The sequence below is a fragment of the Loxodonta africana genome, chromosome 3, assembly GCF_030014295.1.
Source record: "Loxodonta africana isolate mLoxAfr1 chromosome 3, mLoxAfr1.hap2, whole genome shotgun sequence".
In the NCBI taxonomy this organism is placed as follows: domain Eukaryota; kingdom Metazoa; phylum Chordata; class Mammalia; order Proboscidea; family Elephantidae; genus Loxodonta; species Loxodonta africana.
The window spans coordinates 51,535,896-51,552,773 of NC_087344.1; the positions used below are offsets into that span (position 1 = coordinate 51,535,896).

Below are 16,878 nucleotides of genomic sequence, written 5' to 3' on the forward strand. Positions count from 1 at the left end.
AAAGTAGTTCTCCTGCCCCACTGAACCCTTTCAGCTTTCCACAGTGCTGTCCCTTCTTCTTGTGACAGTCATCTCCCTCCCTCCTTCAGGTCTTGATTTGTGTCACTTCTAGGAATCCTGCCCAGATTTCTAAGTTAGGGGCTCTGGAGCTTCCATACTCCCTTGCCCTTTCCCACCATAGCCCTTAACACTATGTGTGATCTTGCATGCTTAGTTTGCCACCCTGTGAGACTGTCAGCCTCCTGACAGCAGGGACAATGCCTACCTCACACACTTGACAGGCCCAGCCTGGGCCCAGTGCCTACTAAATGGCAGTGTTTAGTACACAGCTACTGATTGAACATATGACTCCCACATCACTCCCTATGGGAGAGGCCAACAGAGAATTTTCAAGCCAATTCATAGTACATGTATTGAATTGCTTCTCTGTGCCCAGCATGGACAAGGACCTTCAGGAGAGCTGGAGATGATCAAGATGCAGCATCTGTGGGTCTAAGAGCAGTGCTAAGCCAATGATAAGATCAAGTGGATGTGGGAAGCATCATAAGGCAGCTATGAGTGAAAGATCATTTCTTGTTATCCGGAATGGGGGAGGAGAGGCAGGGCGGAAGCATCTATGCAGAGGAAGGCAGCAGTTGAGGTGCCCTTGCAGGTAGCAGAGATGGGGTGCAGGTGGGAAGAGGAGATACTTGCATTGGCAAAGGCATGGAGGTAGTACCCTATGCAGCTCCAGAAGGAGTTTCTTTATGCCCTGTAGAGCTAGAGGGGCAGAATCAGGCTCGGCTTAGTATGATTGTCAACAACAATGGTAACGGTTAATGACTGGTCACCCAAGAGTTAGAATATGTAATGAGAACTGTCCTGGCACAAACAAGGTGCTTGATTAGAACTTGCAAAATAAATGGATGGACTACTGAAGCACTCAACTAGACCCTGGACGAATATTTCACAAGTGTATTTCCGTGGCCGCCAGGCACAAGAAAGGGGTGGGTTACTTTAATAGTTAGGACTTCCAGTGTCAAAGAGACCTGAGGTCAGATCCCACTCTGGTCTTAACCAGTTGGTGTTGAGTTGATTCTTACTTATGGTGACCCCATGTGTGTTAGAGTAGAATTGTGCTCTATGGGATTTTTAATGGCTGAATTGTTGGAAGTAGATCGCCAAAGCTTTCTTCTGAGGTGCCTCTCGGTAGACTCGAACCCCCAACCTTTTGGTTAACAGCTGAGCATGTTAACAATTTGCACCACCCAGGAACTCCATTCTGGCCTTCTAAGCTGCAAAACCTCAGGAATTCACTTAAACTGAGTTTTAGTTTACTCATATCTACCTCATAGGGCTGCTGCAAGATAAAACGACACAGCGTGGGTAATAAATGGAGAACTCACTGCTGGGACCTGCTGGGATTACTATTCTGAGAGCCTGTGGATGAGGCAGTGCACCCTGACTGCAAAACTCCCAACCTTCTCACAAACATCTTGTGAACAGCTTCCAAATAAAAGGCGAAGAAACAATAGCCTCCCTTGGGTGGCTCCCAGAACTGAGGCGAATAGATTCTGACACGCTGAATTTCCCAAGGAATTTGTCACACAAAGGTGACATCCTTCTCACCCAGAAATGACAGTGTGTGCAGTGGGGCCCAAACACTGGGTAGACAGCTTGATTTGTATCATGAAATATATCCTCCCCCAGGTACTTGAGGCCTTCCACGTGCACATGTCCTGGGCTGCACTTGAACTAATGCTCTGGGGGAGAGATGCAGGCCTAGAAAGCCACCTTGTTTTTTACAGAAGTGGCAGCTCCAAAGCTTTCCCGGGGTTTGTGGCACCGGCAGCTGTGCCAGGCTCCAGGGTAGGAGAAGGGGTTGGGCCAGTGGAGCTGGGCCACTGGAAGGACATGGTTCTAGTCTAACTGCCGGCACCTTTCTCTCTCCCCACGTGGCCTGTGATTCACAATGTGTCTCTCTTTTCTGGGTCTCTTTCTGGTGGCTTGGGCCAGCTCTAGGCAGATTGATTCCTCAGTGAGAACAATCTGGCCATTGTCCTGAGGAGCTTCTTTCCTGCATCCCCAGCTTGGTGCAGACTGGCCTGAGCATGGGTGGCTCTCTCTGCAGGAACAAACAATGACCCTCTGTTGAGTGGCCCACGTGCCTTGAGCTGGTCCCGCCGGTCACTCTGACCTGACCCCAGCCAGCCAGCTTCAGGTTATGGCTTGGCAAAACCCTATCAGTCACTCTGGAGCAATTCCACCTACTAAGAAGCTTCCTTGATAATGTGACCAACTGACTCGGTTCGCCCAGAACAAGGGAACTTCAGTGCTAAAACCAGGCAAGTTCTGGGCAAAACGGGATCAGTTGGTTACTTTATCATTTTAGGAAGAGGTGCCCCAACTTTGGGGGCTTTGAGGCAGAATCTAAGGCTGGAGGATAGACACCTGGGTCTTCATCACAGAAGTAGCGACTTCTATCCACTCCAGTGATTACAATTAATCATCACTGTCACCATAATCCCAACAAAAGCAGCAACTGCCATTTAGAGAATGTTCCACAACCGAGGGACTGAGCTGAATGCCTTATCCCTCATTTAATTCCCATCATGATCTGAGCAGTTGGGACTATTGTTATTCCCACCAAGGCCGGATCCAGGACTTCAACTCAGATTTCCCTGCTGCCAAGCTCCCTCTCAGGGTCCCTAGGTCCAGCCCAGCCCCACTGTCCTTGAGGAGTGCTGGGCCATCTCTGCCAGGACATAGAGGTCACATGACATTCATGTAACATGGCCCATTCTCACCCACGGGTATACTTAGATTTTGACAAAACCCCAAAATGTTTGCAAGGAAGAAAAAGAAGCTGTGCCATAATTATTTTTTCATTGTTCTTTTGGTGTAGTGCAGTGTTCATCAAGAATTCCACATTTTGTGTGGAACAGAATTTCAATTCTCATGGAATCCAGACTTTCTGGAGCCCACTGAGGCTGGATGAACCCCTGAAACTATGGCCCAGAGATAATCTTTAAACCTGCAACTTTAAACCAGAAATATTCCCTGAAGTCTTCTTTAAACCAAAACAACAGTCTAGCTTAATTAGTAAAGAATGTGTGCGTTGAGCATTGTGCTCGTTTAAAGAACTATCTATACGAGATCAAACTGACAACAGCAACTCAAAAAGTCAGATAAGAAGCTTAGGGGGAAGTGAGTTTATGTCAATGGGGGAGGAATAAGTTGGAAAGGGAAGGTGAAAATGGCTGCACCATTTGAAGACTGTAATGTCAATGTCACCGAATTGTACACGTAGTAATTGTTGAACTGGTGTTTGTTTTGCTGTGCACGCTCTCAACAACAATTAAAAAAAAAAAGAATTCCACATTTTGTGGGAAGCTATGCTGGGGTCGTCAGTGTCTCAGTAGTGGTCACTTCCCACAGGATGGGCAGCCCAGATAGGGCAGCTGCTGGGGGTGGGCGTTCTCAAAGCGCTTGCAATAAACAGTTCCTCTTTTATTGTGCCAGCTCAGGACATGTCTCGGACAGCAAGGTAGGCGGAGGGATGTTATGGGGCCCGACCTGAATCCATTCCCATTAACAAAAGGAGAAAACTGCTTGATAATGTCCAAACCTGATTATTAGCAACAGGTCTCTGCAATGGGCCTCCCAGGTGCTCAGGCCACTCTGGGGTGTCATGACACTGTGGTTGAGTACCCCAGGTTGAGGTTCCGCCTGCACCCCTCCTACCCCAGCTGATGGCCTGGTCCAAAGTGGCAACCCTGGCCCGGATGGGGTAAATATCCACATCTCCGGCCCCCTGGGGCAGCAGAGACAGTCTGACATTCCAACCTGCCTGAGGTCACTGCCCAGTCCCAGGGTGGATCAGGAGGAGGCTGGTATTGGGTGGTAGCTATCTACAGCTGTCCTGGCTAAATCACTCCCTAAGGTGAGGGTCCAGGGCCCCCATGACCTCATGGCCACTGTCCTGGCTCTAATGGCCTGTCCAGAGAGGGGCATCTGAGCTGGGTCCAAAATCCTGGGTCCCCCAGACAGCTAGGCAAGAGGGAGCCCCACCCTGCACCTAGGCAAATTGCAAAGTTGACTCTTCTGCTGAGAGAGCTTTTTAATACATAAATCAACCTTGACAGTCCCTTGCTGAAAACCCTCTAAAGACTTTCCATTGCACTTAGAATAAAATCCAAACCCTCTCTGCATGCTCTGTCCCCTGCCTAGCTTGCTGACCTTGTTCCTAACACGTTCTCCCACTCTGCCTTCTTTCTGCTCCTCCAATGCTGCTCCAACCTGGTTCCAGCACATGCTGTTCCCTGTGCTTAGAACACCCTTCCCTCAGTGTGAATGGCCGCTTCCTTCTCATTGTTTGTTTAGGTCTCAGCTCAGATGTTACCTTTCCTGACCACCCAGGCTCGGGTATCCTTGCCTCTGCCCTAGCCATTCTCTCTTACTTGGTCTATTTACTTCCTTCAATTGTGCTACTTATTCAAATGTCTTCCTCACTAAACTGTCAGCTCCTCAAGGGCAGGATGCAATTTTCTTGTTCACCTCAGGGACCCCAGCACCAAGACAGCACCTGATAGGGACATTGGTAGTTCAGTGGTGGAATTTCCACCCTTGATTCCAGGCCAATGTACCTCAAGCACAGCCACCACCCATCTCTCAGTGGAGGCTTGTGTGTGGTTATGGTGCCGAACAGGTTTCAGTGGAGCTTCCAGACCAAGATAGACTAGGAAGAAAGGCTTGGCAATCTACTTCTGAAATATCAGCCAAGGAAAACCCTATGGATCACAATGGGCTGATCCTGTTGTGCACTGGGTTGCCATGAGTTGGGGACTGACTCAGCTGCAGCTAACAACAGTTAACAACAACAACAGTGCCTGGCACCAGGAGGCCCAACACATATTTATAGAAAGAATGACACAGAGTGGGCTACTATGAGGAGTAGCTCTATGGAAAAAGCACTTCCCAGCACAGCTGGGGCTCCGGGTGCTCTGTTGCCATCAAGAGAACAAAGCGTCCGCTCCTTGAGGAAGCCCACAGTATCTCCAGGGAGTCTTTAAGTTGGAGGTGGTTCTCAGCTTCAGAAAGTCTGAGATGGTCAGAACACACCTGGAGGTGGTGCTTGCCTCAGGTCTCATGGAGGTGATGTGACTCCAGAAAAGAGGGCTCTCAAAAATCCTTCCTCCCCTGGGTCTTCAGGAAGATGGGCCTCTGGGTTCCACATAAACACAGGTCACTACAAACTCCTTTGAGATAAGGAGAAGTATATCCTTGTGGAGTATGTTGACTTCACAAGACAACAGCATTTCCCAGTTACTGTTACTAAGAGGAGTCCCTGGGTGGTGTAAATGGTTATCCCACTCAGCTGCTAACCAAAAGTCTGGGGGTCCAAGTCTACCGAGAAGTGCCTCGGAAGAAAGGCCTGGTGATCTACTTCCAAAAAGCAGCCATTGACAACCCTATGGAGCATAGTTCTATGCTGATGCACAAGGGGTCATTGTGAGTTGGAGCCAGCAACCGGTATATATTCCTAAGAGGCCCTATCCTGGCCTTCTCCTGTCACCTGCACCTCCAAGGGCCATGACTACTGACGGAGGGTCCTGAGTGGGAGTGGGCAGCTTTGGAGGATGGTGCTGGGCCCCAGTGAGCACTGAATGGGTCAGAGCTACCGGAAGGACTGGGCTGGGGTCACTCACTCTCTACGTAGAACACGCCCACTTTGTCTGAGTCCGACACGGAAATGTAGAGAACTATCTCGTATCCGGCTGGGAGGCGGTCAGGGCCCTTGGTCCGCAGGATCATCTGGGACATGTCCTTGAGGTCTGAGGGACAGGCACACAAGGAGGTTAGAATGAGAGACCTGCTGTGGGAGTGTTGCCTTACAAATACGTTCTACTTTTATAATCGAAAAACAAAACAACAACAAAAAACCCTGACATATGTGTACCATGGAAACTACAGAAAAGCATAAAGGAGAATGTAGAAACCAGTCCTCATCTCCAATACCAGAGACAAACTCCTGTAAGTCTTTTGGGAATTTCCTTCCAGTCTTTATTCTACCTGTGTAGAAAACATAGTTGCAATTGAACTGTATTTACAGTTTTGCCTTCTGCTTTAAGTGGGAGTAGATATTTGAGTCCACCATCCCCAGGAGACCCAAGTCCACACGTGCCTCAGCCTCAGCAGCCCGGGACTTGGCATGAATATTTCCATTGCTCCTCCCTCCCTCTCCCTGCACCTTCCCCCCTCTCTCCCTCCCACTGAGTTCAGGTCTTGCTGGCACCTTCCTTGCTGTAGACCTTCTCATCACTGCAGTCCTCCTTAGGCAGCCAGGGCGTGTCTCGGTCACAGTTCACCAGCAGGATGGCCCCCTGGCCATCGGGGCCCCAGGTCCAGGACCCCTGCAGGGACAGGGGGAGAGGTCACTCCCATCTTCTCTACCTTCCGACAGATAGTCCCAACTCCAGTGCAGGCCCTGGAGGACACGGGAGAAAGCTCCAGGATGAGATGAGAGAGCAGCCACCACTTATTGGGGCAGCTTGTGACCTGGCAACCGTGAGTCCCAACTCTGATGCCCGGAGAGGATCCACTCAAGAGTCAAAGGCAAGTTCGAGAGGTGGACGTGGCAGAGAGAGACAGGGATGCTGACTGGGTGTTAGTGAGCACGTTGGGTGGGGTGTGGGCAGGGAGGGAGAGGGCAGCCAGAGAAATGAACAGATAGACATCCTAGACAGGCCAGGGGAGACACTTGGGTGGACAGATACCCAGCTCTTTCTGGACATGTTTCCAGTGTTTCAGGGGGGACATAGAAGGTGATCGGCTTTCTACGCTGCAGCCAGAGTGATCCTAGAAAAAACTCCATCAGATCATGTTGTGTCCTGCTTTAAGACCAGTCAGGGCACCCTGTTGACTTAGGATTAAGCCTCAAATCCTCATGTGGCCTGCAAAGCCCTTCGAGACCTGCCTACCTCTCCAGTGCATCCTCTCTGCCTTCCCCCTTGTTCGCCCTGCTTCCGTTCCTCAAAGACTCCAAACTCTTGGGTCTTTGCCCATGCTGGTCTCTCTGCCTGGAGCACTGTCCCGACTGCCTTCGCCTGGCCAACTCTACTCCTCCTTCTTGTCTCAGGTAATCCATTCGTCTCTTCTTTCAGGAAGTTGTTCTGACTCTCCAGACCAGAGCAGCTTCCCTGGGCTTACATCTATGGCAACGTATACATCCTTTGTCAGACGACACAGGACAATTGTGATGACACAGCCACCATGTCACTGTCTATTTAATGCAGGTCTCCCCCACCAGATCGTGGGTTCCCTGAGGGCAAGAGCTGTATCTCTCTCATTCTTTCTGCATCTCCAGGGCCTGACAAAGGACTGGAATATAAAAGATGCTTGTCTTAGTCATCTAGAGCTACTATAACAGAAATACCACAAGAGGATGGCTTTAACTGACAGAAATGTATTTTCTCACAGTTTGGGAAGCTAGAAGTCCAAATTCAGGGTGCTGGCACTAGGGGAAGGCTTCCTCTCTCTGTTAGTTCTGGGGGAAGGTCCCTGTCTTTTGAGCTTCTGCTCCTGGGTGATCTTCATGTGGCTTGGCATCTCTCTTCCCCCATCTCTGCTTCTTTTATCTGTTTCTTTTTATATCTCAAGAAATATTAACTCAAAACACACCCTACACTAATCCTGACTCATTAACACAACATGGATAACCCAGTCCCAGATGGGATTATAACCACAGGCTTTACCAAAACTAAACCAAACCCATTGCCATCGAGTGGATTCTGACTCGTAGCCACCCTATAGGACAGAGTAGAACTGCCCCACAGGGTTTCCAAGGAAGAGATGGTGGGTTCAAACTGCCAACCTTTTAGTTAGCACCCAAGCTCTCAACCACTTAACCAGGGCTCCAATCACAGGCAGAGAGGCTAAGATTTAAGCACACAGGTTTGGGGAACACAATTCAATCCGTAACAGTGCTCAACAAATACATATGAGTGAAGGAAATATGACGTCACTGACCCAGGTGGAGACATCCAGGCCAAGTTCAGGTCCATAGGGCTTGGTGACTTTGCCAAAATCACAGAGCACTTAGGGAGGATGTAAACCTCTCCCCAGGGCTGCTGGGCTCAAATGCCTTGGTGGGGTTGGTTGTCACATGCCTTAGCTGAAGACCCAGAGAATGTATGTGCAGGGCTGACCAGGCTTCTCATTGAGGGGGGCTGCCTTGGGAAGGGAAGGCTGAGGTGGCACCCCACTGAAGAGCCTGGAAGAACGTACGAGACCTCCTCCCATGCTTCCCAACACGCCTGAGGTTTCCCTGCCCCATGTGCAGAGAGTCTGGGCAGACTGCTAGGCCCCAGGCTTCCCACTGGCTATATTTATTTATTTTCTAAAGTATCAGTCTATTTACAACTTAATCTAGGCCTTTGGTTGTTATTATAAACGTAACATATGCACGTGGCAAATGTTTAAATGACACAGAAGGGTAGATAATGGAAAAGTGTTAGAGCAACAGCCTGGGTGTGCACAGAGCAAAACTGGTGGAGCTTGCAAACTGGGTGGAGGTGGAGAGGAGAAGCAGGAAGCAGAATGAGATCGGGAACACCATGTTATTTGCACAAATTAAAAATACATGCACACCAACCACACCTTGTGTTCTACAAGAATCATAAAAAGAGACAGAAACACATTAAACCCATTAAAATGGTTGTTTGTGGGAGAAGAGAATAGGAATGGGAAATGTAGGATAAAAGAGAATGAATGAGTGAATGAATGAATGAATGAATTGATCAGGAGAGGGGCTGTGCATGACCCATCAAAGATAGTGTACCTTGAACACCAGTGGATGGGAAAACTGAGACTCCAGGACCTGCTCAGTGGCTATTGATTTGCTGTGTGTCTGGTAGCTTGTCTTGGGCCTCAGTTTCCTCATCTGTGAAATGGGGGTTCTCTGTGCTTGGTGAGAGGACCATGCCTCTTGCAGGATCCAGTCTGGGGCTCTGTCCTTGGGAATCCCTCCCTGCCCCCAGTTCAGGCCCATGTCTGCCCGGAGAACTAGGTACCTTCCTTGGGTTATTCTTTTCCACCACACCATCCCGGTCAGCGTCCACATCCAGGGAGATCTCTGGGGAAAAGACACGTGGGTAAGTTGTTGAATGAAGCCTGCCAGATAGAATAGGGCAGGGACAAGAGGAAGACACATGGCATTAGGGGACAGCTCACCCATTTGCTTGGCCACTGGGAAGGGGGGAGCTTGTTGAGGTCATCTTCTCCTATCCCTGCCTCAAGACCCCCTCCTTCCCAGGGCAGACCCTGTGCAGGATGTCACAGCTTACAAAGCATCGTCAGGGGCAGGCGAGGGGTCTCCCACCTTCTGTTCTTTCCTCAGTCAGTCAGGTCTGCGCGGTGGGCGGGATGGTCCTCCTTGCACAGAGCTTGGAGGCCCCGTCCAGAGAGGTGAAATTGCATGCCAAGGTCACACAGGTGGCATTGGCAGAACTGAGGTGCACCGCAGATGGCCTGACTCGAAGCCTATATTTGAAAACGTTTAGGCATAGGGTTCCATAGCTGCCTCTCTCAATCCGCCCGGGCATGTATGCATCCGTGCACATGTGAGTCTGTGTGTGTGCACATGCGTGTTTGTGTGTGCACACATGTGCCTTTGTGTGTGTGCATGTCTCTCTCTCCCCCAGAACTTCCAGTGGTCTAGATCCCACCTCTAAGGACTGAAGGTTTTACTTGGGTGGGAAACTGCAGCTCCACGTGCTTTCAACCTGAGGGTGCCCATGAGGCCCGACCTCCAGATAGAGGACCCAGGGCAGGGCCCCTGCTTCTCCTTTCTCTTGGGGAAGGGACCTTCGGTATCCCTAGGCCTGTCATGGGACAAGCTTCATGTGGGGAACAGTGGAAAGATTCCAAGTTTCATCATAGTTCAGACTCTGGCTCTCTGCTTACCAGCTGTGTGACTTTGGGGAGGTTAGACAGCTTCTCTCAGCCCGATTCCTCACCTGTAAAATGGGGCCCTTTCTGGTTACGGCAGTTGCACTAACTGCAAGTGGAGGCACTACTGACATTTGGGACTGGATACTTCTCTGTTGTGGGGGCTGTCCTGTGCATTGTGGGATGTTCAGCAGCATCCCTGGTCTCTACCTGCTAGACGCCAGTAGCACCCCCCATTTGTGACAACCAAAAATGTCTCCAGACATTGCCAAATGTCCTTTGGGAGGCAAAAGTGCCCCCTGACTTAGAGACTAATGGGGCAGGGCAGGGGCGTTGTTGGGAAGGTGTTGGGAGGGTCACACCAAATGAGACGATCTGGTTCCAGGCTCTAAGAGCTGCCCAAGTGGGGTTGCCCTCCTGCTGAGCGTGACTTGGATCGCAGTGGGAGTTGGGTGGGAATGAGTGCCCTGGTCAGTCCCCTTGGCAGGTGCATCCTCACCCTGATGGGTGGGGAGGAAGGTTCTGGCACAGGAAAGGCACTGATGTTATCCTTGCCTGGGTGGCTCAGCCTGACTGAGTCCAGGGATCACATTCAGGTCCTCCCTTTGCCTACAGCCTTCCCAACCATGAAGGTGGCTTCTCTGGGTCTAGGAGGCAGGAGGGTGGAGGCTTTAAGGGTGCCTGGCCTTTGGGAGAGGCAGTACTCCAATGTCCCAACCTCTGCAGCCCTACAATGAGTTAGAAGCTGTAGGGCACAATTTCATAAAATCCTCCCACTGGTCCCAATCACTTATCCCTTACTCAACAAATAATTGTTGAGCATTTACTATGTTCCAGGCACTGTACTGGGCACCGGGGATCTAATGCTGGGCAATTGAGGCACAGTGTCTCCTCTCCAGGAGTCTACAGTCCTAGGAGATAAATATTGTTCCCATTTTACAGGTAAGCAAGCCCAGGATCAGAGAAGTCCTGTGTTGGCAATTTGGGCTGATAATCTGGGAGGCTGGCACAGGATAAGGATTCTACAGTGAAAGAAGGGAAGGTGGTACCACTGTCTGCTATTAAAGAGACTGAAGGCTCAGATCCGGGAACAATATTGGTTTTGGCTCCCAAGACATTTACGAACTTTCCAGGTGGACACACCCCAGTGAATGCTGCCTTTCAGGGAGGTCAGCTTCCCTAAGCTCTGCTCTGGGAACTAGCTGCAGACCCAGCCATGTTGGTAGTCCCTCTCTTTGCTTTTCAAGGTAAAATCTCTCTCGTGGGGACAGTTCACTCTGCCAGCTACAGCGTGCGTTCCATCATGTGATCACCTGGAATTCTCCTCTCATCCACTGCAGGAATGGGGTAGGCATTATCACACATCCCCAACTCCACAGATGAGGAAACCGAGGCTCCCAGCAGCCAAGACCACAAAGTCCCCAGAGCGTGCAGAGCAAATATCCCACCCCAGTCTGGGATCCAGACCCTTTCCTTTGCTGTTCTCTCCACTGATCCAGGCTGACCTCTGGGTGACTCAGGCTGACCTCAGCTGACCTAGGCTGACCTCCAGCTGACCCAGGCTGACTTCCAGCTGGCCTAGGCTGACCTCTGGCCTGGGCTCTGTTTCCAAATGTCACATCTGCCTTCAGAGACCCAAGATTTGTTCCCTGAAGGCCATTCCCAGAGGAGCCTGGCCATGTCCCCACCTTGGCAGCCCCTGTGGCCTTTATCTCCAGCCTGCAAGGTGACCCCTGTGAAGGGGCATCAAGGCTCCTTGTGGAGTGTCCACTAAAGCAGTGGATTGTAAGAGAGAAATTATGAGGTGCTTTATGATACTTAGGAGCCCTGGTGGAGCAGTGGTTAAAGTGCTTGACTGCCAACCAGAGGGTCAGTGGTTCAAACCCCCCAGCTGCTCTGTGGGAGAAAGATGTGGCGGTCTATTCCTGTAAAGATTTACAGCCTTGGAAACCCTATGGGAAAGTTCTACTCTGTCCTATAGGGTCGCTAGGAGTCGGAATTGACTCGACGGCAGTGGGTTTGATTTTCGGTTTTGGTTACAGTGCTTTATGTCATTACGAATTTCTTAAACTCTTAAACTTTTCATGTACTATTTGCACACAGTATAAAAAATCAAATAGTACCAGAAGGCTTCTAAAGAAAAACGGCAGTTCCTTTTCCAGCCCATCTCCTCACCTGAGGCAACCTCCCTAACTCTAAGGAATATGCTCGTTGCTATTTCTTGATATATTAATTTGAGATGTTTTAACTGACTTCCTGTTACAAAGTTCGAGTATTTCACAATTTGTGTCCATTATCATTATCACCTTCCTCCCAACCTCCCACATGGCTTCACAATTTCTTTTTTTTTTTTTTATGTATGCAAAGAGACCTTTAATATATTCTGCTGCACTTGTTTGTTTTTTAGGAAGCTCCTATGACTTTGCCTTGGACAGGTTGTACTGACTTCCCCTGTATTGTGTGTTGTCTTTCCCTTCACCAAAGATGACACTTGTCTACTATCTAGGTAATGATTTCCCCTCCTTACCCCTCCCCTCGTAACCATCAAAGAATGTTTTTTTCTGTGTGTAAAATCTTTTCTTGAGTTTTTATCATAGTGGTCTCATACAATATCTATCCTTCTGTGATTGACTTATTTTACTCAGCATAATGCTATCCAGATTCATCCATGTTGTGAGATGTTTCACGGTTTCATCATTGTCCTTCATCATTAACAATTTCTCTCTGATGACCCAGTAGCCCGTGTCCCGTCCTCGTAGCCAACCGGAATGGCCTCTGCCCCCCTACACTCCTTCAAGCTACAAGCCATCCCTGTAGGACTTTTGCTCCCCTTCAAGGGTGCCCCAATGTCCTATTTGGCTAGATTCCAATAGGGTGATCCGTGCAGTGAGAGAGAATGAGATTGGAGTGACCTGCCTTTTGGGACAGCTCTGCGTTGCCCAGGGAGAGGAAGGGGAGGGCATCTGGGCTCCAGATGACATTTCTCAGAGGCTCTGGATCCTACCTCAGCTCCCCAGAATAGCTCCAGGGTGTCAGGTGGCGCCTAGGTTATGGGGCAGATTAATGGGAAATGTCATCAGGATTGGGTTCAAGGCAGTCTGCCCGGAGAATCAAGACACTGGGGCCTTAGCTGTGGCCTAGGAATTCTGGCAGGCTGCTGGCCCCCACAGACAGTGGCGGGATGGCCAGCTTTTTTGTCTTGCCTAGCAGCTTGAGGTGTGGTGAAGAGGACGGGCATCCCCCACCGCCATAGCCAAATGGGGCAATTACCCTAGGCTCTGGGGAGAGAGCAGAAAGAATGAGCTCCTTAGGTTGATGCTAAAAATTCCTGAGGCTTGTGCATATGTACATGGCCAGGACCACAGCAAAGAGGGTGGGACCACTCCTACTTCCCCATTCCTCTTCCTTTTCTACTTTCCCCTTTAACAGGGAAAAACCAAACCAGTTGCCAATGAGTCAGTTCCGACTCATGGCAACCCCAGATAGAACTGTGCTCCACTGGGTTTTCGTGACTGAAATCTTTTGGAAGTAGATTGCCAGGCCTTTCTTCTGAGGTGCCTCTGGGCGGACTCAAACTCCAACCTTTCAGTTAGCAGCCAAGCATGTTAACCTGTTTACACCACCCAGGGACTCCTTTTAATAGCGAAGTCTTTGTCGTCAGACCTAATCAGGTCTTGCAGTCTGCAAAGTCCTCAGGGACCAATTAGCTCAACACTCTTGCTTTATAGGTGGGAAAAATGAGGTCTAAAGGGGGTGGGTTACTTGTCAAAAGTCACATAGCAAGTCTGTAGCAAGACTGGAAGGAAGATTCAGGGCCTGGTTTGACCAAGGGCACCACAGGTTCACTCCCAAATCCCCAGGGGGAAAACCGAGGGTTAGTCAGGCTCTTCAGCTTCAGACAGGAAGTATGGCTATCCCAAGAGGAAGTGAGAAAGGAGAGCATGGACTGAGCACCTACTCTGTGCCAGGCCCTTTGCACGCACTGCTGAATTCTCATCATCGCCAGGCAAGGGTGCACTGTGAACCCCATTTTGCAGATGAGGAAACTGCGGCTCAGGGGGGTGATGTGACTTGCCCATGGTCACAACGTGGCAGGAAGGAGCAGCACCAGAATGTGGATTAATTTCTGTCTCCTCTAAAGCCAGGGCTCTTTTAGGACAGAGGCGAAGACTGGGCACCCCCTCCATGCAGACAGTGGGATAGGGTGACCAGCAACCAAGCCTGTCTAGAAATTCGCTGAGGAATGGAAGAGCTATTGTTGATCCTATTTCAGCAGCAAAGAGTGCAGGGCTGGAGCAGGAGAGGCTGGCGTGGGAGCTAGTGCCCTTGTTGAGGGGGAGTTCCAAGACTCCCCAAGGAATGTGAGATAACTGAACCGACTTGGGGTCCAAACAATCGCCTCCCAGCTATGTGGCCTCAGGCAAGCTCTTGTTTGTTTTGCTTTTTTTTCTGAGCCTCCGTTTTCTCATCTGTAAAATGGGGATAATAATAGGGAACCCTGGTTGTGCACTGGTTAAGAGTTCAGCTGCTAAACAAAAGGTTGGCAGTTTGAATCCACCAGCCACTCCTTGGAAACCCTATGGGCAGTTCTACTCTGTCCTATAGGGTAGCCATGAGCTGTAATCAACTTGATGGCAATTAGTTTGGCTTTTTTAATCCTGGGAATAGTGATAAAAATACATGGAGATCATGTCAGTAAACACGTCTAGTATTGGAGCCTGGCACACTGTCGGTGCTCAATAAAAGTTAGGTGTTTATCATCCTTATCGTCGTCGTTGTTGTCATCCTCAAAGCACCCTGCGTGGTCCTGGACACACAGTAGGTGTTCAATAAATTGGAGATATCATTATTTTTAAAGCATTTGGCACATAGTAGGTCCGCAACAATGGGGAGTTCCCTCCCCTTGCCATGTGGTAGCCGTGTCAATACTAAACAAAGGCTGGATAGCTAAAATGACCCTCTGGAATTTCCTTCCGGCATAATTAAACATACTATGATTTAATTTTTTTTTTTTTTTAATTATGAAAGTATCACCACAACTGCAGAAGAGTCCAGTGACTGAGGGTTCAGAGGACCATATCCCTGGACCCTGCTACCCTAGGCTGGGCTTCAACACCCCTTCCCCTCCCCAAGCAGGCCTGGCCCCAGGGCAGGGCAGTACGGTGCAATGGAAAGAACCTGAGAGGAGAATAATCCTGAGCTCTGGACCCAACCTACCACTGAGTGGCTGTGTGACTTTGAATGAGTCCCCTAACCTCTCTGGGCCTCACTGTGCTTGTGGGTCAAATGAGGAGCTTGCACTAGGTGAGTTAGTGACCCAGGGCTGCATCTCTGTGCACCCAGGGCTGGGTGTCTCAGGAGGGCAAGAGGGCATCTGGGATTATCAAGGTCAACAGCAGGCTTTGTAGACTGTGGCCATTGCCCTCACCATGTTTTCTCCAGGCTGGGGAGGGGGTGAGATAGGGATGGAGTTCCCTCTTTCTCCTCCTTGGCCCACAGAACTGATGGTGACTCTGACATGGGGGTGAGTCTCTGGCAGACCAGGGCACGCCTCCTCCTGCAGGAATTCCTCTACCCCTAGTACAGAGATGCCAGGGCCCCGATGGTATCTCTCCACGGGCCTGCATTATTCAGAAGGAGCCACTAATGTTAGGTCTGCAGTGCTGAACACTTGCCTGGCCTAAGTGTCACTGAGAAGGTGGTAATGCTAGGCCCTGGGGGATGAAGGCACCCAGACCAAGCCATGCTAACTCACCAATGGCCGTGAGGAAGAGCCCAGCTTGGTCGATGGGAGTGTTCCCCTCCTGCTCATAGTAGTTGACGGTGACCTTGGTGGGAAGGGGGCACATTGGGAGGGAGAGAAGAGCAGAGATCACAGATCACAAACAGGAACAACTTCCCAGCTCATACCTCACAGCCTGTCAAACCAGCCATCTTTGGATGTCCCAACCATTTCCTCCAGGAAGCTCTCCTGGGTTGGTGAGCAGCTGCTCCCAGATCACTAAACTAGATGGTGGACTCTCCTCCTCACAGACAGCATCCAGGTGCCATGTGCCTACCTGTGCTCACTGTGGGGCCCCACACCTGCCATGTTATATGTCTAGCTCCTGCTAGGCTCCCAGGGAGTGGGGCTAACCTTTTCCTTGTACAATGCCCACTGCCGTCACTGTGATGGGGCACGTGGCAAAGGGATTGTGCATAATTAGAGAACCCAGTAAGGAGACAGTTTGGGTCCCAGCTTCACCACTAAATCACTATGTGGCCTTGGGCAAATCGTTTCACCCCATGGATCCTTGTTGTTACTTGTGGCCATTGAGTCAGTCTCCAACTCGTGGTGACCTGATACCCGATGGAACGAAACACTGCCCAGTCCTGCACTGCCCCCACGACTGGTTGCAGAAGGAATGACTGGGATCTATAAAGTCATACTGACTGACTTTCAGATGTAGATCACCAGGCCTTTCTTCCTAGTCTATCTTAGTCTGGAAGCTCTACTGAAACCTGCTCAGCATCATAACAACAGGCAAGCCTCCACTGACAGACAGATGGTGGCGGAGCATGAGGTACATTGGCCAGGAATTAAACTCACTCTCCCCACATGGAAGGCATGAATTCTAGCACTAAACCACTGCTGTCTCCCTGTGGGTCCTTAGCAACCTATTTTACAGACAATGCAACCAAGGACCTCATGGTTGTAACTTCCAAGGATTCTAATATTCTATGGTTTTGAGCTTCTAAACTTTTTAGCATTCAATGGTCCACAATTATAACCCTCTATGAAGTCACTGGGAATTCCAGAACACTTAATTGTGCTCATGAGGAACCTGCACGTAGACCAAAGGCAGTCATTCAGACAGAACAAGGGGATACTGCATGGTTTAAAATCAGGAAAGGTGTGTGTCAGGGTTGTATCCTTTCACCATGCTTATTCAATCTGTATGCTGGGCAAAT

General features: G+C 49.9%; 1 protein-coding gene across 2 annotated transcripts in view; it reads right to left on the reverse strand.

The window, feature by feature from the left end:
* PADI2 (peptidyl arginine deiminase 2) overlaps nucleotides 1-16,878 on the reverse strand; it is a 48,186-nt gene that overhangs the window by 17,578 nt on the left and 13,730 nt on the right. Inside the window, exons 3-7 of one of the 2 annotated variants that reach the window (XM_064281362.1) lie at nucleotides 15,683-15,755; nucleotides 9,051-9,112; nucleotides 6,275-6,392; nucleotides 5,688-5,813; nucleotides 694-759 (exon numbers count right to left, since the gene is read on the reverse strand). In XM_064281362.1, coding sequence (XP_064137432.1) covers nucleotides 694-759; nucleotides 5,688-5,813; nucleotides 6,275-6,392; nucleotides 9,051-9,112; nucleotides 15,683-15,755 — 445 coding nt within the window. The remainder of the gene's footprint in view (nucleotides 1-693; nucleotides 760-5,687; nucleotides 5,814-6,274; nucleotides 6,393-9,050; nucleotides 9,113-15,682; nucleotides 15,756-16,878) is intronic. The other variant, XM_064281363.1, reaches the window with a different exon arrangement.